The sequence below is a fragment of the Lepisosteus oculatus genome, chromosome 2, assembly GCF_040954835.1.
Source record: "Lepisosteus oculatus isolate fLepOcu1 chromosome 2, fLepOcu1.hap2, whole genome shotgun sequence".
NCBI classification, from domain to species: Eukaryota; Metazoa; Chordata; class Actinopteri; order Semionotiformes; family Lepisosteidae; genus Lepisosteus; species Lepisosteus oculatus.
This window is the reverse complement of record NC_090697.1, coordinates 39,088,122-39,115,940: the sequence shown is the minus strand read 5'-3', so window position 1 is coordinate 39,115,940 and position 27,819 is coordinate 39,088,122. Positions and strand designations below refer to the sequence as shown.

The 27,819-nt window shown below is 35.5% G+C and overlaps 1 protein-coding gene across 2 annotated transcripts in view; it reads right to left on the bottom strand.

Moving 5' to 3' along the window:
• The window catches only part of nbas (NBAS subunit of NRZ tethering complex), a 270,219-nt gene that overhangs the window by 198,111 nt on the left and 44,289 nt on the right, over positions 1-27,819 (bottom strand). For both annotated transcript variants that reach the window (XM_015351022.2, XM_015351032.2), the window contains exons 19-23: positions 26,891-26,969; positions 26,185-26,289; positions 25,260-25,396; positions 3,155-3,241; positions 1,723-1,876 (exon numbers count right to left, since the gene is read on the bottom strand). In XM_015351022.2, the coding sequence (XP_015206508.2) occupies positions 1,723-1,876; positions 3,155-3,241; positions 25,260-25,396; positions 26,185-26,289; positions 26,891-26,969 (562 nt within the window). The remainder of the gene's footprint in view (positions 1-1,722; positions 1,877-3,154; positions 3,242-25,259; positions 25,397-26,184; positions 26,290-26,890; positions 26,970-27,819) is intronic.

Here is a 27,819-nt window from a genome sequence, read left to right as displayed (position 1 = left end):
AATAAGAAAGCAAATATGAATCTGTAATTTTTAAAACCCAACAGATTATATAATTTGCCATAATAAATTGTATGGCAAGCTCCCTCACAATTTGTTACTACAATATTCCGATCAAATTGACAGAAACCTTACTACACAACATGAACTGTGTATTGGCACCTGCTGTTGTACATTCAGTTTTACCCATCTTGCCCAGTTGTGATGGTAAGAGTAATTTTCTTTCTAATTTGCTTTTAAGGTTTACCCTACAAAATTTCAATGCACTTAAGGTCTGGAACAGGGAGGGTAGAGCACCTCAAAAATTATTCTTGAGTCTTTTAGATTTAGTTTGCTATGGTTTATATACATTATGATTTGGAATATATATACCATATTTATAAGGATCAGAAAGTATGATGGAGACTTCTAACCAGACCACATTCCCCAGAAAGCAATGGGTATGACATGCCATCCTCAGTCACCTAACCAATCGGACAAAGACAAATGGTCAGGTGACATTTTAAACCTCCGCTCACTGGAATTCTCAATTTAGTTATGCGCCAGAGGGAGAATGGAGCAGAGAAAGACTACTCTTGTGTAATTCTGGTAAGGAGCTTAACTGACTTGGTTTACAGTGAGGAATTTTCATAGAAGAAGTGTATTTTGAGCTCAAAGAGATCTGTTTTTTTGACACCGGCCTAATTTAAAGATACTGTTACAGGTGTGCCATACCTGTTAATTAAAAAAAAAACAGCTTGAACCATTATGTCATCACTAATAGTTTCCTGCTAAATTCTTAATTCACAATTGGTACACACCATACATAAAAACACTAATTGCTTTTGATTAAACTCAAATTTAATCCTGAAGTCCTTGCACAATCAGAGCTGTATATCTCCTGCTATATTGACTTTTCAAATATTTATAATAATAATTATAATAATTGCTTACACTTATATAGCGCTTTTCTGGACACTCCACTCTAAGCGCTTTACAGGTAATGGGGACTCCCCTCCACCACCACCAATGTGCAGCACCCACCTGGATGATGCGACGGCAGCCAGAGTGCACCAGAACGCTCACCACACACCACACAGCTATCAGTGGGGAGGAGAGCTGAGTAATGAAGCCAATTCATAGATAGGGATTATTAGGAGGCCATGATTGGTAAGGGCCAATGGGAAATTTGGCCAGGACACCGGGGTTACACCCCTACTCTTTTCGAGAAACACCCTGGGATTTTTAATGACCACAGAGAGTCAGGACCTCAGTTTTACGTTTCATCCGAAGGAAGGTGCCTGTTTACAGTATAGTGTCTCTGTCGCTATACTGGGGCATTAGGACCCACATAGACCAAAGGGTGAGCACCCCCTGCTGGCCCCACTAACACCTCTTCCAGCAGCAACCTTAGTTTTTCCCAGGAGGTCTCCCATCCAGGTACTGACCAGGCTCACAACTGCTTAGGCACCCCAAGAGTTTTGTTTACCACGGAACACAAACATTTACAATAATGTTTAGAATTAAATAAAGCTATGGATTTTTAGAAACATAATGCATGTCTAACTATAATTCTTAAGTGCAGATAATTCTATGAATTAAAGGATTTTAAACTGAATAGACAAGATGGGAAACAAATATTCAACCATCCAAACATTCTGTTTTGTTCATGTCAAAGGTTAATAGCCTATTTTATGTATGTTTTTTCATAAAGTTAAATTAGGTTATACAATACTTATTTCTCACCTGTCTAGAAAAACTTTCAATTTCTTGAGCCCGATTTAGGTACCAGTCGGTAAGTAGCAGCATTGAGGGTTCAGCATTTCTGAACTTTTGTAGTTCAGGCTGCTCTTCATACAGAAATTCAGCATCATCAAGAGGATTTGGTTCCAAAATAAGCCTGAAGATAACAAATTCACATTAACCATTCCACAAATACAAAATCAGACGTAATTCACCGTAGCTAAGAGCAGTGACATTTTGTAAAAAGTTTTTACATTTCCTATTCTGGTTCAAACAATGTAGCATCCATATATCAGTAGACTGTATTTCTACTGGTTTCCTTTGTTTATGTATTTGTAATGTAAAAACACTGTTTGTTTTTCTTTCCATTCTAATGAGTGTATTAAATTTCAACTTTTGATGAACTAACAACACTCTGGGCAAACAGAACAAGGACTAGGACATGTTCACTGTCTAAACCGTTCCAAACAAGCTGTTAGTTTAAAATTTATAATCAACGTGAGGTAATATAAATTTTTGGTGTGGTTAAGATGCATAGCTTTGCATATGTTGCAACATATATCTCCACTAGAAAGCTGTAGGTTCCTGAATACTCATTAGCCTAATGGAATTCTACAACCAAATAAAGATGATTGATCACATCATTTGGAAGCCATATAAGTTGTTTGACATCCTTCTGGTCAAATTAAAAATTAGCTTAAATTTCCATAATGAGAATCACAATAACTATGACACACAGTAAGTAAGAAATGACCTTGTCTGTGGCCTCTGATCTATCCTAAAATTCACACACAATATCTTTTAATTCCTTAGAAAGTGAAGATACAGTAACGATTACAATGGAACACATATGTTCTCCATCAAAAATGTTGTTGTGTATGACCTTTTCACTTTCACAAAGATCAAATACAATAAGAGGAATATGCTGGCCTGGCTACTAAAAATCAATGCTTGCAGTTCTTCTTTATTTTTGTCTTTTCAAACCCCTTGTATTATTGTGAAATAAAATACAGTGGAAACTTATTTGGTTTGTACTAGTAATATAACAGTAAATTCTGTTACATATTTTTGATGCATATCAACTGGAACTTCTTGTATTGAGTTACATAATTTTACAGCATTATTACTGCCCAGGTCTGCATGTGTACACTGTAAGTGCGAGATTGGAGAACAGAAGACAGAGATTGAGACACAATTCACTGATAGCTCTTAAAAGAGCACATAGAATAAGAGCCTACAGACCGTGAATCTGAGCAACAGAGTAAAATCATGCTGCAATAACACTGTTATTTTGTTATTATGAATCAATATAAATGACTATAATGGCTGCCGTCCCCTGTTCCAATGCCTCAAATTATTCCCACAAAATAGAAACAATACAATGTTAGCAACCTTTCTTTCAACATTCACTATTAATCCATTACAAAGAAATTACCTGCATTTAGGTTCCTCGCACCAGTCTCGTTCTCTGTGTTTTTGTTCCTTCCATGGTATTAGCATGAGATTACCATCATCACTAATTCTAAAGGAAGAATGCAAAAAATACAAAATTCCAATAAGTAATGAAGCAGAAGATACAAGTGAGAGGTGGAGAACAAGAGGCACTTTTTAACACTATGACTCTGAGGGTTTTGCTGGAACAAGTTACCCAGCCATGTTGAAGCAAATACTCTGGCTTCTCCCAAACATTCGACTAATTGACCCCCCCCCCAAGTGACAATGTGAAATTAATCACCATGAATAATCTAATGAATTTACTAATTACCATCCAGTACCAATTACAAAGGCTTTTGGCAGCCTCTAGTGGAAGATTAGCTGATCACTGTCCATCTTAGACTGCCCTAACAGGGTAACAATGTGATTGTCACATTGCCTTTAGCAAGGTTAAAAGGTCAAGCTACAAATCAATAATGCCAGGTGGTTGTGTCTCTACCAAGCATGAAATACTCTAGTATACTGTACATTTCCTTAGCAGTTAAACTTATTTCCGTACGTTTTTGACTCTTAGTCAAAGATGGGAAAAATTTATTATTATGAGAAAGTACTAGAAATCTGAATGATTCAATAAGCATAAGGTAAACAGCAATGTGTCAAATACTGTCATTCACAAGTATAAACTAAATAACTAATTCATTCACGGTTTGACAAATGGATAACTTTTATCAAACATTTACATTTCAACAATACAAGTTTTCTGTACTTAATTCAGCAGCTGAAGAAACACTGGACACCAACAGAACTTAATCCCACCCATTTCTAAGAGATAAATCATGCCTGTTCTGGGCAAGTGGTTCCAGGCCTTTTCTATTATAGGAACTGCCTTTGGGGAATCTACCACAATCCACACTACACTGTAAATGCAATAAATAAAAGGAACTAACTCTGTCAAAAAATGATTCTACATCTATCTTTTTCACCTTGTGTAAGACACGGTGACATAAAGATCTGCATTTTATTTCTTGTACTATACCTGTACAGTCTAAGAGACATAACATAAGACAAAGATGCAATTGAGGGTCCCAATGTGCCCTGTGGTTCTATTGTGGTAGGCAGTGGCCTAGTATTAGAATCCTCCTGATTAACCCAAATATTTCATATGAGTTGGTTAATAATTGCTGACCTGGGCTATGTACTGTATAACAATTTCCTATCGATAGCAGCAGCAGATGGCTTAATACCATGGGAAAGCAGCTAATCTTCATTCGACAATGCAGTTGAAATCTTAATTTATACGAACTTTAAAAGTGTTTTGCTATGTTGAGTATTAATTCTGAATTTAAAAAAAAAACTTTTCATAAAAGTAACAAGTCATTTATATCATTTACCAAAAGCAGTTTTTCAGTCTCTCTATTGTTCAGAAATAATGTATTCATTGGTCATTTTAGGTCAAAAGTGGTTTTCTATATAGTTACATGTTAAAATAAAAAATTGAAGCTCCCTCTGTAGTGTTTTAATAGTGCCAGTCTACAGTAAAGCTGATTTTACTAGACAGATGGTATGGGACCTGGCATTTCCATGAAAAACTTTATGTAATAAAGCTAGCACTCAGTGGCTTGTACAGACAAGAATACTCTCGGGCCATTTTCTCAGAAGCGGTGCTGCATGACAAATTTCTGCTGCAGTGTACTGACCTCTGTGTATTAGACAGGGTAATGAAATATAAAATAGACAACTGGTTCTGCAAATAAATCGTATCAAATAAATTCCACAGATGTAGGAGGTTGTCATATGTTGTCCCTTCCACATTTTTAAATTATGTTAGAATATGTAAATATAGGTTGAATACATTGAATGATATGTAAAATAAGAGTAAATCATCGACATACAGTATGTCAACAGCTAAGATACAATAACTCAGGACTTCAGCAAATCATTTTTATCCCTGTACTGGCAAAACACCATAATTGTGCTTCTTCAAGTTCACTCCATCTATCACATATTTGATCATATAGTCAATGGTTATGGCTTCATTAAGAAGTGTATTTTTAGACTACTTATTACATTAAGAGAATAAAGGTTCTGAACTCTTGTTTTGTAAAGTCAATGGAACATCGTCTGATAAAATAGTATAAACTTGCCTCACTCATCAATTACAACACAAAATGACCTTGCTGTATGACATAGTATGATGCAGCTTCCTGCATTTCATAAGGTTTTTTATGTCTTTAAATCCCTTCCTTTAAAAATAATTTTAAGTGTGGTTTCTAATTTAATGGCAAGAGAAAAAGAGTAAAATAAATTATCCCATTTAGTTGTGTTATATAGGTTTAATAAGCATTTTTCTAATGAAGAAAGGATGCAAGAAACTGAGGTCTAACAAGGTAAACTTGTTGATTTCTAACAATTAGCACTACCTACATTTTACTATTAACCATTAATTTTAACATTTTATGCATTTATATTAAACAGTACATCATAACTATAGATTTGTTTTAGATTTTTCTTTTTTAAATATCCATGACACATATTACGTACTAATCTTATCAATCTAGAACCACTGTGTACAGAGATTTTTTATCATCACACCAGTGCAACAAAAGAGTGTAGCACTGGTGTCTTTTATTACGTATGGTACAAAGATGCAACTATTAATCATTTTTATGTAAATACTATACATTCCTGGAGTTGTTTTGATATTGCTAAGAAAAAAAACTCAAAGCTTTGAAATCTCTTGAATATGAAGAGTACATGTGCGAAACTCAACAAACTCGACAGGCACTATAATAAAGTGCCTACTTCAACACGTTTCCAGGAAGCTTGTCCCTGGCACAACTCATTTCAGCAAGCAAAGCACTTCAGCATGTACTCCAAAAAAGCCTTTCAAATCTTTCATATTCAATTTTTTTAACAAATATTTTATATCATGAAAAGTACTCAACCAGATATGAAGGTAACCAATTTCTTCTCCACATTATGAAATTAATTAAAAACAATAAAATATAGGATATATCTCCAATTAACGGGATCCCAAAACAATTATGATGAATGATTGTGCATTAGGTACTATTTCCGGAAAAAAAAATAGAAAACTTTTTGCTAGGCTTAACACCTCCCTACTATTCCGACATCCAAGTGTTTCTTTACTGATTATATATTTACTGTATTTTTTTGTAAAAGTCATTTAGATTTGCGATAAAAATTAGGTACTGATCAAAAGCATATACCGCATTACTTTCATTTTCTCACTAGACAATAGTTACAAGCAAAACTTAAATTGAACAGAAAACCTAGCTAATTTTTCATATATCAAATGCTTTTCCATGAAACTGTCAGATGAATCCATATATAAGACTACAAAAGCTAGGGATTGTTAACTTCTTCCCAATAAATAAATGTAAAATTTATAATTAGCCCGTTCACTTCAACCTTTCATAGCCATATCAAAACAATGTACCTTAAAGTTGTAATTTGGCCTAATACCAAGAATATCCTATTCACTCCCAAAGGATTGTTCTGACTTTTACTGAAAAATAAAAAGTTTAAGAGCTTTTCAGTCAAATGACATACTGCAATTATTTTTGCACAACAAATTTGTACACATGCAATTAGTCTAATACAGTATGTTAAACCTTACTGTAGTGATAAATAAGAAATGTATACACGTTTATCTTACACTGAAAAAAAACTGTCTTCCATATTTTTTTATTAGTTCTCATGACTAACCCAAACTTTTTTTTCTTCCAGTATCATGGAATGAAACAGCACACAGACAGAATAAATTCTATCTAGTTTGAACTATCTGATATGCTTTTCATTTCCAAGTGCACAGCTTCAATTTTGACATTTCTCTGGAGTATATCCATGTCAGATATACCAGCATAACATTGTTTCTGTCACCAATACAATGTAAAGGTTACACCATAGAAGGTAATAACCCATTGTGGAAATAAAATTACACCAAGAAGGAAAAATCCTTCAAACCAGTTTCTGGGGTCTGTCAATATAAAGATGATAAATATCTCTAGCACTGTTTCTGAACTGAAGGAGTAAGGCACATAAAAGTGAAATTTGCTCAAAAAAGGGAAGTGGGAACTTCCTTCTGATGATGCACTCTATAACATATTTGTTAATGCATTTGCAAACTTTACCTAATGAAGAAATTGCTTTTGAACAATTAGAAAGGACTTGCCTAGTATGTACTAACCATCCATGTATCAATTTTCTACCCATTACATCCAATTCAGGGTTGCAAGAGAGCGGAAGCCCGTCTCTAGAAGCCACAGACACAAGGCAAGGTGCAGTATTTCTGGATGGTGGGAGGAGACTGGAGCATCCAGTGGAAACCCTTGCAAACACGGGCAAAAGATGAAAACTCCATGCAAATTAAATAAAATAAAGGTTCAGTTCCAGCAGACCTGGAACTGAACTAATGGCCCTAGTGTAATGAGACAGCAATACTTACCACTGTGGAATTGTGCCACCCCAGTATGTATTGACTGAGATGATTGAATATGGAGTTAATTTAAGGTGGAACTGTAAGGAAATATTTTTTTTTAATCTAAAAAAATGTGAAAAAGTCAGAAAAGGAAATTTACATTTAGTAGAAAGGATTTGTCCTCAAGCAGATATTGTGACAGAAGTAGACAACTTGATAGTTTGGCCGTAGGGATATAAAACAAAGGAATCTTTCTGCTATTTTACATGTTATTGTTTAAACTGCTGTAACGGTCTAATGCTATGCGTGGTTTTAATAAAAACAGCTGTTTAGAGAATTAAAACTGCAAGTGATGTTAAACAATTCAGAGAACTACACAATAATCATCAAAGTTTCAAAATAGTGCTTGTGATATTTTTAAATGCCTCCAATATGTTCATTTACAAACAACAAAATAAATCATTTGCGATGTAAATTAGATGTTGAGTTACAGAATACTGAAACAAAAGCAATGTTTACATTTTTGAATTCTTAAGTCCTTTTCCAGTTCTGTACTAACCATTTAAGCCAGCAGCCATATCACCCAGCAACTCACAGCTGGCAACCCACTGAAGCTAAGCTAAGTGTGAGCCTGGTCAGTACCTGAATGAGAGACCTCTTGGGAAAAACTAAGGTTGCTGCTGGAAGAGGTGTTAGAGGGGCCAGCAGGGGTGCTCACCCTGCAGTGTATGTGGGTTCAAATGCCCCGGTATAGTGACGGGGACACTATACTGTAAAATGGTATTGTCCTTCGGATGAGACGTAAAACTGAGGTTCTGACTCTCTGGTCATTAAAAATCCCAGGGCGTTTCTCGAAAAGAGTAGGGGTGTAATTTTCCTGGCCAAATTTCCCATTAGCCTTTACCAGTCATGGCCTCCTAATAATCCCCAGTGTGGTGAGTGTACTGGCACACTATGGCTGCCATCGCATCATCCAGATGAATGCTGTATATTGGTGGTGAAGGGAAGTCCTCATTACCAGCACTTGGGACTGGTCATTGAAAAAGCCTAAAATGGGACAAATATTGTGACACTATCTATCAACAGAGCCTCTTCTTTCTTAGGAAACTCAGCTACTTTAAGGTAGATAAAACTATTCTTACACTTTCCCACAAATCATTCATTGAAAGTGTCTTAACATACTGCTCCATTTTTTGGTTTGGCAACATAATAATCAAATCAACTTACAGATGCAGCCATTCAAAATGCGCGGTAAAAACCTGCGGTACGGTAACCTACCCACAAGCCACCGCGGGGCACCGGAGGGTACCGCAGGGCAAGTGATTGGCTGGCCAAAATGACCGACAGGGGCACTCGTGGTCCATTGGTTGGTAGTGCAAAGATTTAATCATTTAATGTCTTTACTGTGCACATTTTAATCCGCTTAGTTTTGAATATTTATATGGATTTTACCACTAAAGGGAAATTTTAGTAGCTGAGCATAAAAAGAAGAGGAGCATAACGCATCTGAAGGTCATAAACGATATTAATTTAAAACATTACTGTATGTATGTAAACTGTACTGTGTATGGCTGGTCTTGGTAGTTTAAAGAAAAAATACACACCAGTCTTCCATTTCTCCCTAAACATTTTAAGCATGAAAGTTTTATGAAACGGTACCCAAATATGCGATTGCTGTAAAGAATGAATTTTAATTAAAAAAAATATTTAAAACGAACATTAAGCTGTTTACATGTTCCGCCTGAGAACAGTCACCCGTTGCTACCCAACGCAGAATGGTGATTGGCTGACACCGTCTGACACCCCTCTGATTGGAGAAAAAAGACGTGCTGGTTTGCTATACCAGGAAGAGGATTTCTTTCAATTCTAAACGTGTATTTTAAAAGTTTAAGAAGTAAAAACCTTACAGCGTACACAGATTTCTAAACTGATCAGGATCGTTATCTTTGTCTTATGCATAATAATGTTCACCGCTCTGTCCAGCAAATTAATAATAAACTTTATTTTATATAGCTTTTTAAACGAATAAGTAATTAGATTGCTCATAAACCTAATCACTTGCTTTTTCTTTTTATTTAGGCTCAGATTTCAACTATAGATCGTATTATTAATTACCATAATAACAACCAACCAACAAAAACAACCATATAAACATAATACCAACCAAAAACATAGATAACAAGTCCTCCAATTATCATAATCCCGCCCCTTATGCAAAACCAAACCTTCCTCCCATCCCAGTTTATCCTGTTTATCATAAACAAAATCCACCTCAACTTTCAACATAAAGCATTACACAAAATCAATACTTCAACACTCCATACTCAACAACGATAATTCACAAACAGCCAGAACATGTAACTACACATTCCCAAACATACCCAAACATAGCCCCGCCCCTTATGCAAAACCAACATCCCTCCCCTGTTCTCTCTCTCCCCTGGCGGTTGTAATTGTTTTTATTTTCAAATAAATTTTAGCAAAGTCATGTATTTTAAAAATCTTAAGATTTTTCTATTTATGTCTTTATTTAGTGGTTTCATTAGTGACAAAGGCTAAACTTTCTTGGAAAAATGTCTTTTATGTAAACCATGTTTGCTATTAATTCATTCAGGGCTAAAATATGTTCATTGTCTTCTAATGAAAGAAGGGTTCCTTTCGCCGTAGTCGGGAGCCTAGCCTTTAACTAGTAAGTACTGTATTTATACACTATGGTATTCTCTCCAATGCAGTGCAGTTAAAAACATACCTCTGATGCTGCTCCTAAATGAATATCGTTTATGACCATCAGAAGCTTTATGCTCCTTTTCTTTTTTCCAGTGGATTGAACAGGGAGAGGCATTTCATGATGTACTTTTCACTGATGAAACAACAGTGGCTCTGGAACAGTTTTCAACCAAGTCGTTTTATAAAAAGGGGAGATATGTACACGTTACTGAAGCTAAAAGTTTAGCCTTTGTCACTAATGTAAACACTAAATAAAGACATATAGAAATCCCATTTTTAGGATCAGAGTCTTACATGTGGTTATTTCGAAAACGTTTGTACGTGCTCCTTCTTACCATGTTACTGTTTACCGTTACTGACCATATTAAGTTTAAGTGCCTGTGGGCACTTTTCCTGTCCGTGGGGGGTGGACCGTCTTTCATTAGAAGGTTAGTCTGTTCTACTCTGAGTGAAGTGCCCGCGGTCATTTAATTAGTATTAAAATCTTAGTTATCTTTCTAGTTCACAGGTTTGCATGCATAATTTAATTTTGAAAGCCACTGAGACATCAGGTACTACTGTTGTATTTATGAAAAAGAAACAAAACAAAAAACATACTAACAACTGTGCCATCCTACTCCTTAGTTAATACATTTTATTCATAAACAGTTAACATTGTTAGCAAAATATTTTGAATTATATTTAACCCTATTTTTTCTTTAGTTTTGTATTTAACTTATTATATGATAGTCAGACTTAATGTATATTAACGTATATTTGAACAATGAAAATATATTTTTACAAGATTTTACATTAAGCACTTAAAATTAATATGGTTAATAATAGTAAACTGTAACATGCTGTTACAAGATCGGTTAACTGCGAAGAAAATCCTTTCAGAGAAAATGTTTCAGGTGTGAAGAACAAACCTGTTCCCACACACCCTGCCCCCACTACCATTAGAATATACACAAACATTTTAGCGTTTCATTCTGAGCAGAAGACCCTCACACCTGAAGAGTGCTGGCTGTGACGAATTAAACCGGTTTTACAGGTTTCAATCACAGATTGGGACTCAGTAAAGTAACACACAGCGCCACTGGATTTGATAATACTGTACCTAACCAAAATCCGCAATATGGAAACAGAACCTAATTGTTGATAGATGATGTACTCGTAACATTTTTTCAAGACGAACTACAACATTTAAAAAATGACATGTACTTGATATCTCTAATCAATCCACGGGTTCCAGCACAAAACGAAACTAAAAGGCATACCGTTTAGCGCTTCTTATTAGTTGCTCAAAAGTAATTTGACCGTATGAAATGCATAATATAAACCTAGAAACATATACGTGAGCAGTACTTAAGCACTGTAGTATCGGTGTTAAGACATACCTCTCAAATACTGTAAATCAAGTTAAAAATATCTCAAGACCGATTCTGGTCGTAATGAAACCATGTTTCGTGTATGTTTTCTTTTTCATCTTGAAATAACTCATTTCTAAATACCTTTTTCACTGTTAACATCTTGTAGCAACTTTGCGACAAAATATACACTCTGACAGTTCATCCTGCTACCAACATTAAATAAAACAAATCTTAAGATTTCTATATTTATGTCTTTATTTAGTGGTTTCATTTGAAGCTTACAATGTTTAGGGAGAAATGGAATACTGGTGTGTATTTTTTTCTTTAAAGTACCGAGACCAGCCATATACTGTATGTTTATGTTAAGATTTCCCTTCAGTGGTAAAATTAGATATGAATATTCAATACTTAAACGGGCACAGTTAAGACATTAAATATACATATACATATTGTATACAGTACAGTTTGCATACGGTAATATGTTTATGTTACGCGATTAAAAAATAAATAAATAAAACTGAAAGGTCCAGCACCAGCTGGATTCGAACACACAACCTGCCAGTTGGTAGTCACGCACATAGACCAGTAGGCTACAAGACAGCTCGCATAAGCAGGCAGGCGAAACAGCCCTGCCGCAGTACACGGATATAATCATACCGTTATTAAATTCTTGAGATACGCGATTCCATATTATATTCCCTTTTAATCAAATTCTAAAAGTATGCTTGTTGACTCCGGTATCACGTTAGTTAAAGACTTCAAAGCTTACAATGTTTAGGGAGAAATGGAATACTGGTGTGTATTTTTTTCTTTTCATGATAGGTGTCGCATTTTAAATCATTTTTGTAGTTAGAAATTATGAAACGCCCTGTTAAAAGCAAGGAAGTTTTTATGCCCGTTGAAGTAAAACAAAAGCCTGACAAAGTATGGCTTGGAAAGATTCCAAGTGCTTGTACAAATGTGCTAAAGAAATTATACTTTGAGTATACAGCTTGTCCAAAGTCATCCATTATTAATACTATTAGTAATATCTTCAGTAAAGGCTTTGATGCATAAATATTTCTGATAAAGGTAGGTTGTGTACTTTTGTCCAACTGAGCAATCTTGCTTTCATAAAATATACCAACATTTGAATGACTGATGATTAACATGCTGTAATACACAGTTCAAAATTAAAGGCTCGAAAGCTGTACATGAGAGGTTAAGCTCCCCCTGGCGGTTTTACAAGGCGACGCCGGATAGCTAGTCACGTGACACACGTGATACCGCGTGATACACCGGTGGGCGTGTTGCGGTATGCCGTGAAATACCTCACCCATTTTGAATGGCTGCATCTGTAAGTATCCTTTATAAACACTGGGTGACTAAGAAAGCCAAAAGCATCATGAAGTATGTCTCGCACCCCCTCCATTGCAAATTCACACTTCTCCCATTTGGAAGATGCCTCTGTGCCCCCAGGTGTAAAACCATCAGACTCAGGAAATCTTTCACTTCCACTGCAATAGCACTCTTAAACAATGCAAAGTAACTACCGTGTCTCTTGAACAAGTAATAGGTTTATTCCATGCTGAAAAGAGAAGAAAGAAAACACGTTTCAGCCGTGAAGAATGACAGGGCAGTCTACCCCACTACTCTGTAACAGTGCCAGGTTGCTCAGTGAAGACTTACATTTCCTAACTACTTTACCATGCTACTTCACCCTGGTGTGCTTTCAGATGAAGTTAGGTATGCATGTAAAAAAATATCATAATTCAGTTATTAAAATCCAGACCACATAATTAAAACCTCAAAATAGTTTTTAGAATGTTGGCTTTTCTTCATCACATTATCAATGGAGTGGTTAAAATGATGTTTTTTCTGTTTATTTTTGGCTTATGAGAAAGAGGTGAATAGAAAGATAGAGATCTGAATCCCCAGAGATTTGTTGAGTATTCAACTTCAATGCATTACAGCTTGAGAATACAATTTTTATCCCAACCAGTTGATATCAATTTAATTCCTAAGAGTTATATACTTGTTTTGAGTATCTAATGTAGAAGTTATAACCAAGTTAATTTACGAAACGGTCTAAATGAATGATATACTGAACATATGTCCTCTTGATATGTGTAACCCTTTGTAACTGACTGAATATACATACCTTTTGTATTCTGATAACCTTCTCGATAAGATCTGTTAGTTTTACATGCATATTCTATGTATTAATAAATGTATCTTCGTGTATTAGTACCTGTGTGTGTGTGCGTTGTTTGAGTTATGTCGCATGGTTGGATTCTAAAGCCATCAAAAGAATCAACTTTGTGATTTACTGCTACAATTAATAATTGTCTCAGTAAATGCCCAAACCCTACAGAACTGGTGCCTTCAGAGAGCCACTACATTTACATTAGCACTACACACTGTTACAATAATTAATAATTACTGTGTACAAACTGCAATTAGAAAACTGGTAATGTTGTTTTATGTCATAATTTGACATATATTGTCTATACAGTACATTATTTCAGTAGTAGAATTAACTATATCCTTTAAGTAAATATAATGTCGATTTAACTGCTGTGACAAAGAGGAGATCCTCCGAGTCAGAACTCTGCTGGTCACTGCTAGACTACCTCAAAAGACAAAGAATTAAACTCAATTATATTTCAAATTTAATTGTAATTATCAGACCCATCACCTTAAAAGTAATAGGATAAGACTTGACTATAAAAATCTGGTTAATTTTTGTTACCCTTTTTATGGATGGGAACTACCTACAGTACATTAGCAACTTTCCAATCAATAGGCATTAATGCTGATTTGAACGACAACATGTAGCATATTGTTAATGGTCTATGTATAGTATTACACTTCCCCTTGTACAATGGGTACAAATCACCACCAGGCCTTAGAGATTTCTTTATTTTAAGTGCTTCTGGTAGCTGGAACTCCCTTTTCTATGCTAAAATGTTTTTGTCCTTGCTCAGCCTGAGGCATGTTGTTGACTTCTTCCTTGGTAAACACCTGGGAAAAATACTCATTTAATAAATCAGTCATTTCCCTTTCATAGTCCTCTCTTTTTTAATTATTGTTCCTATTATGTTCAATTTCTAATGTATTTTTGCTGTTGTAATACTGCCAGAACCTTTTTTTAAAATTAATTTTAGCCTCCAATACCTCTTTTCTCTCTTGACCTTTCAAACTTTTACAGTACCTGTTCTGGAGATTTATTATATGCTGCTATATGCAGGTAATAGAGTGCTCATATATAAATGTCAGGTGCATTAAGAATAACATACAAGAAACCTTCTGCGATAGCATGTGATTATGAGAGCTATGGTGAAAAATACATCATTACCAGATACAGTCTTTCAGAGAGTCAGGAAAGATGGAAGTGGAGGTGTAGCACTACACAACAGGGACATTAAGAGGTGAAAAATCATGGAAGATTCTTCCTCAAATAGATCAGGGAAAAATCATTAGAGGCAGATATGACCAAGTAAGTAAATTAAAGAATAGAAAGCAGCAGCCCAAATTGTTTAATAAAGCAATTAAAAAATATTAGGAGAAATAAATCACTATTCAAAAATGATTAAACAAAAAAGCCCTTTAAAGAAAAGGAGCATAAAGAATTGGAATAACAGATTAAAATGAACATTGCATTGAATGTAAAATAATATATTTTTTAAATAGTACCATCAAATAACAGTAAAGGATGAATTAACATGTCTCAAGTTTTAATTGTAGACTTTTAAATGATAATGGAAATTGACCAGTGTATACTGAACTTCAAAAGAACCTACACTTATAACTACAACAAAATCCACCAAGGTATTAACAGGAAACACGCATTTTATAGCAAGTGACATTTTACTGAACAAATGTAACATGTGAATATATTGTTTTACATAATATGAAAAAGTGGTTCTCTACTGTGAAAATCACACCCTAGTGATGTGTAGCCACTACTGGAAGAAATACAAGCTGTACAGCTGTGATGCATGCACTTTTAACCATGTTGTAGATACTGCCTGTAGTCTCTGCCCACTCCTTGTATTGAGATTTGACAAGGTTATGCTTGTTTACTACTGGTCACTCTGCCCTAGATAACACATCAAACTCAACTTCACAAACGATCAGTGGGGTTCAACTCGGTAAAAACCATCATCCACCACAAAATTATTTCATTTTCATTCCACAAGACAAGCATTGTTGCACTAGCAGCATGTGGATGTTGTGGTAATGTTATCACACCCGGACAGGTCTACATTAAAGGCACCAAACGTAGTCCCAACATGATGCAGTCTGGTTACCATCAGTCCCTAGAAGTAGTGCTTTGTAGTCCTTGAAACTAGGCACTCCAAGCCTAGATTATGTAGCGGCGAGGCTTATTAATAAGAAAGAATTAAGTGTTTCTGAGCTTTCCCAAATTAGGCCTCATCTCTCTGTTCATCTCTGTGGTGCAGCCACAGAGAAACTATTCATGCAGGCTGATTTAAGGTTCCTTTGATAAAGGACAGCTCCCAAAGGGGGATGCACTTAGCTAAGCCTGGCTATCATGATCAATGGTCATCCATTGGCGCCTATCTCTCTAGGGAGTGCCAGATGGACATCTGGACTGCATTCCTAAGTGTCAGGAGTAAGTGACTCATATCTCACCTTGATCAACCAATCAGGGACTGGTAGGGCCGAGTAACCCACGTGGGACTCTGATGCCCATGGAACTTTCAGCCGATCAACGAGCTGAAGTTCCTCCAGGTAAAAACAGGCAACACAGAGAGCCTGAGAGACTCAGTAAGATTCAGGAGAATTCTGTGGACTATTCTAAAGGGAATTCAAAGGAGAATTCCAGGGCAGGACGGCCCAGGAGCAGAAGGCTCCCAAGGGCAGGACATTCTCGCAGCGCGCCTCCTGACCATCCTGAGACTCACCCTGGACAACCACGGAACGGCCAGTGTGTCCGAGTACCAGAACTTTCCTTTGTTCTAAGAGTCTAGAGCGGAGGTTGTCAGAGAGTAACCAGAGGATCCACCCGAGGTTAGCACCAGCAGCAGGCCTCGTGAACAGGTCGGAACTGTGGACAGCTGAATCACTATTCAGAACTAGCTCTTCATCAGGAACAAACCGGTCCTCTTCCTGACCTGCTGGGACCCACAGTCATCTTTTCTCCTGTGCAGAAACTTTGCAAGTTAAAGCCAACACTAGCTAGCCGGTCAGTGAGCATCAGCAGCGCACCGTCGCAAACCGCACAGCACAGCCTGGCACCGAGCCAGAGAGCGCGGATTGGACAGCAACAGCCTGCAACTGTTTCTTTGTGCCCGCAGGAGATCTGAATCCCCAGAGATTTGTTGAGTATTCAACTTCAATGCATTACAGCTTGAGAATTCAATTTTTATCCCAACCAGTTGATATCAATTTAATTCCTAAGAGTTATATACTTGTTTTGAGTATCTAATGTAGAAGTTATAACCAAGTTAATTTACGAAACGGTCTAAATGAATGATATACTGAACATATGTCCTCTTGATATGTGTAACCCTTTGTAACTGACTGAATATACATACCTTTTGTATTCTGATAACCTTCTCGATAAGATCTGTTAGTTTTACATGCATATTCTATGTATTAATAAATGTATCTTCGTGTATTAGTACCTGTGTGTGTGTGCGTTGTTTGAGTTATGTCGCATGGTTGGATTCTAAAGCCATCAAAAGAATCAACTTTGTGATTTACTGCTACAATTAATAATTGTCTCAGTAAATGCCCAAACCCTACAGAACTGGTGCCTTCAGAGAGCCACTACATTTACATTTTGGCTATGGCAACATTACATATTTGGCGTCCCTGGGCCGGCTATGATTACAATTATAACACTTGGATTTGCCCATCGATTGGTATTTTTTTACAATGATTGTATAAAGCAGTGGTTCTCAAACTATGGTACGCGTTCCACTCGTGGTACATGGAGCGCCGCCAGGGGGTACACCATATGACCCTGGAACTTTGTTGTGTGCACTGAAAAATCGGGACGGGTTTCATATTTTCTATTTTAATACGTGTCGAATACGCAGCCTACATACTACGATACAGCGTGCGCTAATATTTGAGTGAACACAACAGCTACAATGTAATTCTATACCACAGTATAGAAATGCGTGCTATGAATGTAAGTGACCAATTGTATTTAAAAAAACCTATCTCCAGCAACTAGGGAGGTAGGAGAATGTGCGTCATTTTGGAACAATGCCAATGTTGGAAACACAGGAATGCATAGAAATGTGTGCTACGAACGCTGGCAATCTTGTGAGCACAGGATAGATAACAGAAAAATATTTAAGAACTGTTCTAGGTTAATTTGAGAAAAATACACAGAGCGTCTCTGTGTTTCGCTGCCATGCGCATGAAATAAAAACTTCTTTTAACTTCTGAGACGGACTCCTGAAATGGAAACGGGGAAAAGCCCCACACTATTTTTGAAGAACCTTATTTACCGTTGGCAAAACAGCTGACATGTATTATGTGTGGAGAAAAAGCTCGACCTGCTGCCCCCTCTGAAAGACACAGTCACTCATTATTGATATGGGGGATGATATCAAAATTACGCTGATAGAGCTTGTTAAGATGAGTGGATGCTTTTTACTGCAATTAGATGAGTCTGTAGTCGATTTGGCCAATTTCCTCGTTTACATTAGATATGCCCAATGAGGACTTTCTGTTCTGAAAGCCGCTACCAACAGGAACTACAGGAGAGCACGTATTTCAGTTTCTGAATGAATTTATCGAAGAAAATGGCATCGACTGGATAAAATGCGTCGGACGATGCTAGATCAATGACAAGCCGACACAGCGGTGTAGTTGCACGAATTAGAGAGGCTGCTCCAGAAATTAATGGACGCATTGCAACATCCACCCCGAGACCTTTGCCGTCAAGAAAATGTCTGACAATTTAAAATCTGTAATAACTCTGTTGTGAATTGTATCAAGGCTCAAAAAATGAATTCACATCTGCTTTGCTCACCCCTCTTACTGAAATGTTGCTTTTAATTGTTTATATTTAATTGTTATTGTTCCTGCTATTTTTCTGTAAAGCGCTTTGAGAAGCCACCTTTAAAGGCGCTATATCAAATTAAGTTTATTATTATAATATTTATTATATGTGTAAGTGAGTGTGTGCGCACACGCGTGCTCATGTTGGTCACTGAGAATTTCTGGGGTTCCTATGAGAAGACGACTTGTAGGTGGTACTTGGATGCTTTGGTTTGATCAGGGGTGGAACTTGGTCCAAAAAGTTAGAGAACCACTGGTATAAAGAATTAGCACATCATCAAGTGTATGCCACAGCTCCTGACATCCATCACTCTGGTGTTTACAAAACCTTCATCACTAAGAAGGACTTGTCTCAACTGCCAGTGAATTCACCCAAGGTGACTAAGTCCAGATTCCAACATATCAATAATAATAAAAAAAAACAATTCATTACACTTATATAGTGCTTTTCTGGACACTCCACTCAAAGCGCTTGGGGTAATGGGGACTCCTCTCCACCTATTTCCTAACCGCTTTATCCAGGACAGGTAACGGTTTCACCAATACTATTTGGTAACATTTTTTACGATTTTGACAGACTTCAGAATGCTTCAACTGATGCTTAAAAATGTAACAATGCGTACAATGTGTAATGCTAAGAGCACAGAACATCTTTCCACCTGTGAAAAGATTTGCATATGTAGTTTATTCTTATCTATGTGAAAACAGGAAATACAGAGGGAGTTTCAGAAATTAAACAGATCTCTTGAACACCCTGTCTCAAAAATAGACGTTTAATAAATTTAAGGTTGTGAAAACGGTGACAAATCATCCCGAACAAAATACAATTTTCAAATATAAGCAGTTTGAAATTATAAGTTATCAATAAATCACTTTGAACATGTTGTGATAATTAGAAATACCAAAACATTTAATATAGTGTCCATAACATTTATTATTTTAGTTTTTCTAAGATGTTTATTTGTTAAAAGAAACCTCATGCTGGGAGCTGGGGTCAAACCCCCAAACTCCAGCATGCCAGTCACACGCCAAAGCCATTAAAACAGTGACCAATGTGCCGCTTGACAACTTTAACTGAAAAGGGCAGGCAAAATGTTTCCAAGTAATTGCGGGTGAATGAGTCAGATGTTTACAAAGAAAGTGGACTACGGTAATAATTTGAGCTATATTAAAATAAATAAATCCTTAAATATCATTAATTTCTTTAGACACATGATTCCATATTATATTCCCTATTAATCCAATTCTAAAAAGAATGCTTCTTTTACTGAGATAATGAGCATAGAAAAGGTTAAAACATTATAACTTTTTATAAAATATATAAACTTAATATAGTCAAAGGAGCATGTAAAAACACTTCCAAAATAACCACAGTGAGTAATTGAATGAAAGACTTTGATGCTTAAAATGTTTATGAAGAAAGTGGAATACTGATGTGTATTTTCTATTTAAACTACCAATACCAGCCATATACAGCTTACAGAATGTTTATATTCCTAAATTAATATCATTTATGACATTCAGAGACATCAAGACATCATGCTCCTGTTATTTTTTTGCTCAGCTACCAAAATTGATCTTTCATTGGAAAATTCCATATTGATATTCAATATAATGCAGATTTAAACATGTACAACAAAGAGATTAAATGAAGCAATTGTTTCACTTACAACCAATGCACTACAAGTGCCGCCTGTCAGTCATTTTGGCCAGCCAATCACGTACTGTGGTACTCTGTGCTAATCTGCACATAATTTCGCACAGTATGGTATTTAACTGCACATTTTGAATGGCTTCAGTATGATATTATTTCTGTATTTATGGTTTTTGAGAAGGAATGCAATCTACTAAAGAAGTAGGAAATAGAGAGTACAAAGAGCTAGTAAATGTTCAAATTGGGATAATATAATCAATGGTGTACTACAGGTATCTATACTAGGATCTCTGCTCTTCTGAATGTATAATAATGATCTAGACTCTGGTTTAGGTAGTAATCTAGTCAAATTTGTAGATCACACCAAATTAAAGGGATTATCTAACATTGTACAGTATCTGCAACAAAATGAAATTTAAAAAGATTTAGATAAAATTCAAGACAACAAACCCTTAGCAGATGATATTTAATACCAAGCTTGACACACTGCTTACAACTTTCAGACAATGAGGACAAGCAATGATAAAGGCAAAAAACAATTTAGGCTATACAGTCCAAAGGGCACATAATTACCTTTATGATTAACCAATTTCAATGAGCCACAAAACAAGGACAGCTGCTGTGGGTTTGAATGTGAACATATGGCGTTTCACAGTGGCTTTAATTTTTATTGATAAATGACAGAAACATATGGAAACACTTTTGATGTATGCAAGAAAAACTGGCATTTTTTTATGATAGACTACGTTTTTTTATGTAATAATATAAAGATGAGGCTTATGCCCTTTAATGTGTTAAATTACCAGCATCACTGTGCCATGACAGTCCTCCACACCCTTGCTAAAATCTCTGATGAAATATCACCCTTTTTATATTGTCCCCACAACCACAGGAAAGAGAAGGAATAGTGTATCATAAGATCAGAGTGTTTTATTTGATGTACCACCACTTAACTACATCAAATAACATTTTGCCCACTGCACCGCTATTTCTCAACATCCTTACTCCCCTTAAAAACAACCAGTGAAGAGTCCCACAGCAGTAAATCACATAGAACAAATAAACTCGAGTGACACCTAGATGTGATTGAACACACTTCAGTTTACTTAAATGAGTCTCCCTTAAATTCAGTTTACTTCCCCGCACAGAATATTAATCTCTCTCTCTATATATATGCATCTCAACACTCACTATTTCATACTACTTATTACATCTTACCAGTAATACTGATAACACCTTTCTTCAGTGTTTGTGCATGAGTCGTAGATCTACTGCATTGTGTTTGGAATGCAATTTTTAAATATTACAATAAATTTCCCAGTGACAGGTGCTTGAAATCATTACATAGTGACTATACTGCCACTTCGCTCTAGAACGATCCCATGCAATCCAGTGTTTTATGCTGTACAATACTAAATCGCACAAGAGCTGTACTAACTTAGTCTGGTACTTTAGTATACTATACTATAGTTGTCCTGCTGGAATGTAGTTATGCCAGGACATCAAGGTTATTGTCACTAGGTTATGTCAGGTTTCTGTAACCAAGTAGTTCCCTACATATAGCTGAGAACATATCACAGCAAACAAAAAACTGCCAGGGCAAACCCAATAAAAGTAAGTACAAGTCTCCAAAACAATCTTTGGACAAGCTATGGGGCACCAAGACTATGCTTTCTAAAGTCTGACCTTTACTAAGAGCCTTGGTAACAGGTCATCGTCCTTCGAGCTGGTCATTGGCAGCACTACATTTGCTTCAGTGTCGCTCATTTCTCCACTCTAACTACAATCCTGTCAGCCACCATCATGTGGGTTAACAACACCACGTTAGCTGCCCGGTCTGCAACACGCACGCGCACTCGCGCAGTATTTTGTGCGCATGCGCATATCATGCGGAAAGCTTAAACATATATTTCGAACATGTATCGAACTTTTGTTAAAATTATATAGAGGAAAATTCTATCACGATAATTATAGTTATCGAATTATCGCCCAGCTTTAATTCCAGTGGTTAAAATTATGTCCTACTGATAGGCTAATAGTACTAAAACTCTTTAGTCTTGAACTTTGGTGTCAAATTCACTGAAAAAGACAATCAGTGGACCTCATCAGAATCAACAGAAAATAAATCAGAAAACGGAGGATACAAACAGTAACTATTGTAAAGTGAACTTAAAATGTGTAACAGGGGATACCTTTTACCAAAGACGTGGGCTTCTACAAAAAGCTAATAAGTCATGTTGTCAAAGTTTTTTATTAGCACAACAGGGATTGGCTACCTCTTTGTAAGGATATAAATGAGAGTCAAGGCACATACATCTGCACCTACATATTTGAGTATAACAATTCCTTTGATTTACCTTTTTGCACAGTTTTTATTCATTGATTCTTTAACCTTAATTTCTCATTTTGCTACATTTTTTACAGAGCATTCCACATCTGCATGGGTACACTTCAATTTAGAAAGCAATACAAATTCAATACTACAGTGCCTTGTAAAAGTATTCAGACCACTCTTCACATTTTGCTGCTTTAATGCTTGCAGTCATAACATTTTGAAGTAGCAATTAAGTAAATTAAAATAAATGAAAAATGGAAATTCAGAATCCAGAAAAGTCAGAATTGCTTAAGTATTCAAACCCTTTTTTGTGGCAAAACTAAATAAGTACATCACATTAGATGAATGAGTCACAATTATTTGAGTGACTTCTGTATGCAATAATAGCTGTATTTATTCTGAAGCTATGTAAAACACTCTGAAAGGTCTCTTAGTAAAGGTAGGATATTTCAGTCAAAGACTCAACCATAAAGATTAAGCAGCTTTCAAAACACTTGGAGATAATGTTATATTAAGACACAGAACAGGAAAAGGGTATAAAACAAAAAATAAAAATAAACTTTGCTCTTTAAGCATGGTGACATTGATCATTAAGAAGTGGAATGCATCTAGACACTGCCTAGATCAGACTGGCCTTCCAAAAGGAAAAGTCAGACAATGAAACAGTCTGAGGGATGCCACTGTGAGGCCAACTTTAAAAGGGTAACATAGCTCAGTGGGTTAAGATGGGAGAAAACGTCCACGGGGCAATAATATCATGGCTACTCCACAAAGGATGCTTGTATAGAACTGGAAAAAAAATCTCATATCCCTCTGGAGGATTGCAATAAAGTATTTAAGAGAGACTATAAACATACAGTGAAAACATTGTATGGTCAGACAAAATGGGAACTTTTTGATAAGCATTTCATCTGACAAATATAACATAATGCATCACTCAGTAAGCACTCTGATGTTAAGCATAGTGGCTACAGCATTGTGTTACACTGTAGTTCTGCCTCTCACCAGCAGAGATTGGGAAGTTTGTCATGACTGAACATAGAGCAAAGCTTGGTGGAAATTCAGCTTCAGACCTAAAAAGTTGGAACACAAATTCACCTTTCAGACAATGTTGGAAAGCACAAAGCCCAAGCTACACTAGAGTGGCTTGAAGAAAAAGAAAGTGTTTGCCTTTGAGAGGCCAAATCAAAGTCTTGACTGAATCCTATTGAGAATCTGTGAAAAGACATGAGAACTGGTGTACATCAGCAACCGGCAACCTCTTAGCAACTTAAGACAGTTTCAGCAAATCTCCCAAGATAGGCAGGAATTGCACCAAGCCAGTGTACAAAGTTGATAGAGACTTACCTAAAAAGACTTCCAGCTGTAATGGCTGTTTCCAACAAATATTGAGTTCATAGGTCTAAATATGTGTGCTACAAACATATTTCAGTGTTTTTTTTTCCTCTTCAGCTTTTCCTGTCATTTAGTGTAACTTATCTTACCCTTGCATCATTTTATAATTTCAAAAATAGTGCACTATAGGAAAGGTCTAAATACTTGTGCTCTGTTCTGGTTCAAAAGCCATTTTCAGGCACCACACTATAACAAATCAGCCTCACCATGACATTGCTAAGGAAACGGATGTGCTTTGAGGTATCTTTATTTTAGATTTAGCCATTAGACGTTATAGGTTGGGTAATACTCCATTTTCAAGGTTTCAATAAAGGTAGTTCAGATAACAACACATAAAACAAACCTATTTTACCTAGGTCTCTTGAAATAGAGCTTTTTCATTGAAACTTGGATAAACAGGGGTCTACTACATGATGCATTTCCAACACAATACGTATCAATTAAATGTTATTTGTTTCAAATTTATATTTGCACGGAATGGAATGTGTCTCAATGACATTGTGTATTGAACTTTACAAATATTTTAAACCTGGATTACAGCCCATCTCACTCTCATAATCTCTGAACCCAATGAAACAAAATGTAGATCCAGTTACCAAGCAATCAACTGCATATTATTTTGGAAACTGTTTTTCATAACAATATTTAACTAATTTAATGATATATTCCATAGTGTGATTGAAAAATACAGGAGGCTTAAATATATAAAATAATTTGTTTATGTTGATTAGGCAAGAGATGGTAGCTCTGAAGAAATCAAAAATATATTTGTTTTGATGAAGTGATTTTCAAAACAGCATTTCCAATCAAAAATTTGGAAATCAAATTTTCAATTCATTATTTTTATAGTTGGAACTCTGATATTTTCTAGGTTACCAGGCACAGTTTCAGCAGAGTGACAATGCAAGACATCAAACTTACTTTTTATTGATGTCTTATACTGATAACTTTTAAAAACAAGAAAAATGATAGCAATTGGTTGAGTCCAGGTGGAGACACTTCTCATATCTGTTCTTTCTGTTTACCACTGACCCCTAGGGTATACATTCTTTCCTCTCCTATAATGCTAGAGCAACTATAACAGAAAATTACCAGATAAATAACACCTAAAGTATTGCAAGTGTACTTCTCAACAAAAGAAAAACTGTTAAGAACTCTTCACAGAGTGTTTCATACCTTGCTTCTGGAAGCAAAATTGAGTATTCGTGCGGAGAGGTGGTTTCTGGAAAGCTGGACAGAATAGCCAGACGATGCTGAAGAAGCTCAGATCCATGGTAGGTGAACAAGATGTCCAATGCCTGAACATTACTCTCCTGAAACAATATAGGAATTGATACTGTAGTGTAACACGTACCATTGTTTCTTCAAAAATGTACAGTACTAAAAGACAACATATGATCTGTAATAATAATAAAAACTTACATTTATATAGTGCTTTACACATCCTAAAGAGTCTGAAAGTGCTTTATTATCCAAAAAACATCTAAAAGTCCTTAATAAATTGCCCACCTCTGAACTGCAGCAATACCTGAATGATGCACTGCAGCCATTTAGTGCCAGCACTCCTATCATAGAACTAACCATGCTCAGACTTGCTCAGTGTCTGAGATATGAAACAACCAGGCTATAAATGTTGGCTGCGGAATGTTGATGCCAGTTTGAATATTATAAGGGTTTTTCTTCAAAGCAAATATGGTCTATAAAGTCGTGTCATTTCTATAACTCCACAAAAATCCCTTTAAAAACCCACAACACATTATGCATAAGAACAACTAAGGACTTTTCTCCTTTTTTAAATGTTTAATATCTTATTTCATATATAAGCTAAAGGATAGAAACAAATATTTTGTCTCATCTTAAAACACATTGCAGACATCTACAAGACAAATGTCTGTAAATAGAAAGCTCTCTGCATGCAAACTGTGTGGAGCAACATTATTCAAAGAAACACTTCTCAGCATGTGTGTTCACAAAAGGAAATATTATCAGCTCTTACAAGAATGTAACTTTATTTAAAAAATGTCAATTTTATCAATTAAACTATAAAATGGTGAATTGTCAAACACTTCCACATTTGAGAGACTTTTAGATAAGCTTTTACCCTGGCATAAGTTCTTGCTGACAGCACAATGTTCTGATTTCTGAATTTCTTGAAGAACTCTGCATCATATCTCTGCTCTGCAGCATGTGGTCCTCCAAGGATTTCCTACAAGCAAAATCAGAGCGTTTGATCACATTATATGCAGCATAATACATTATCCCTCACATTGTCCATGTGTGCCAATGTGATCAAACAGCTCTAAGCATCATTTACTTTGATTGCATTTTGAAGTTTTATTTCTATTAAATTCTACCACCTCATCTACAGTATGCAATACAGATTTTATGAAGGTAGCTGACTTGAAGTTAACCTAAAGATTTAAAACATAACTTAACTAAAACTTACTTAAAACTCATTCATATCACTTTATTCAATGCACACAAATTATTCAGTAGTTAAAAATCAGTAGCACATCCAGTAAAAAATAAGAAATGCTATTTAATCAACGGTATTGACCATAAAATTCGGATACTCCAACCAACATTTACAATTACATTTATATTATAAATTACATTATACTAATAGGACATGAGGACATAGTCATCATGTCATTAAAATCCTGAAGTATGAAGCTCCTAAGCATGATTCAGAAATGCAAGCATTTGTACATAGAATAAAAATGAAATTGTTGAAAATATTGAAAGACAGTAAATAAAATTGAGTTTATATATGCACAAGCAGTGACAGCAATTATTTTATTACTGACCTCATAAGTTGCTAAACGGTCAAGATAACACAATAGTTTCAATCTGCTTCTGCACAGCTCTTTCTGTTCCAGTGTCATTCTGCAAGCAAAATAAAAAATTGTACACACTGGTATTTTGGTAATTTTACTGAAATTATGCTTAGTAAAAAGAGAATCAGCATAAAACACAGATTTTCAAACAAAAACTATTTTAAAGACAATTCAAATTTACCTTTTCCCTTGATTACTTACATATTGGATCTTGAGGATATCATGGATTTAAGTATGTACTGATGCTGATTTATCAAAATTCAAACTAAACACTGATAATTCAATCAACTGTGTTCTGTTTTATTTCTGTGCATTGTATTGAAGGTATTCGAAGACCAAAATATATTTAACATTTTGGTAAATTAAAAAAAAAATGCACAGTGAGAATGATCATTTAAACATTGGCACTATATAGAACTGTCTGTTTTCTGATAGTAGAATATAATTTAAAATTTCAGACAAATGCTGTGTCCTTTATCATTATAAAATTAAATCTTGAAAAAATAAAATATCAAAATCAAAATCAATGGATACATTCTCAAATGCAAATAATATTGTTTGGACGTCGGAAGAAATTATGATAGCTTTTTCTAATAATACTGACAATTAAAAGGTTTGTAAAGTAAAATAGGGAGCAAAGAAAAAGATAGGGGGTGGGGGAATATTCATTAAAATAGTCAACCATGTGTAATTGCTTCATGATATCAAATTTGTTTAGAACTGACAGTATAAAAGTACTCTGTTATGTTAGGAATATTCTGTATGAAGCTAAGCCTCTTACTTATTTTCCCGTTTCCTACATTATTCATCCAGTTTATTCAACTCAAATAAATCTTTGAAAGAGATTTCCAATAAAAATCAGTCAGAGGCACAGCTATTTAAAACCCTCTAGAGTAGAA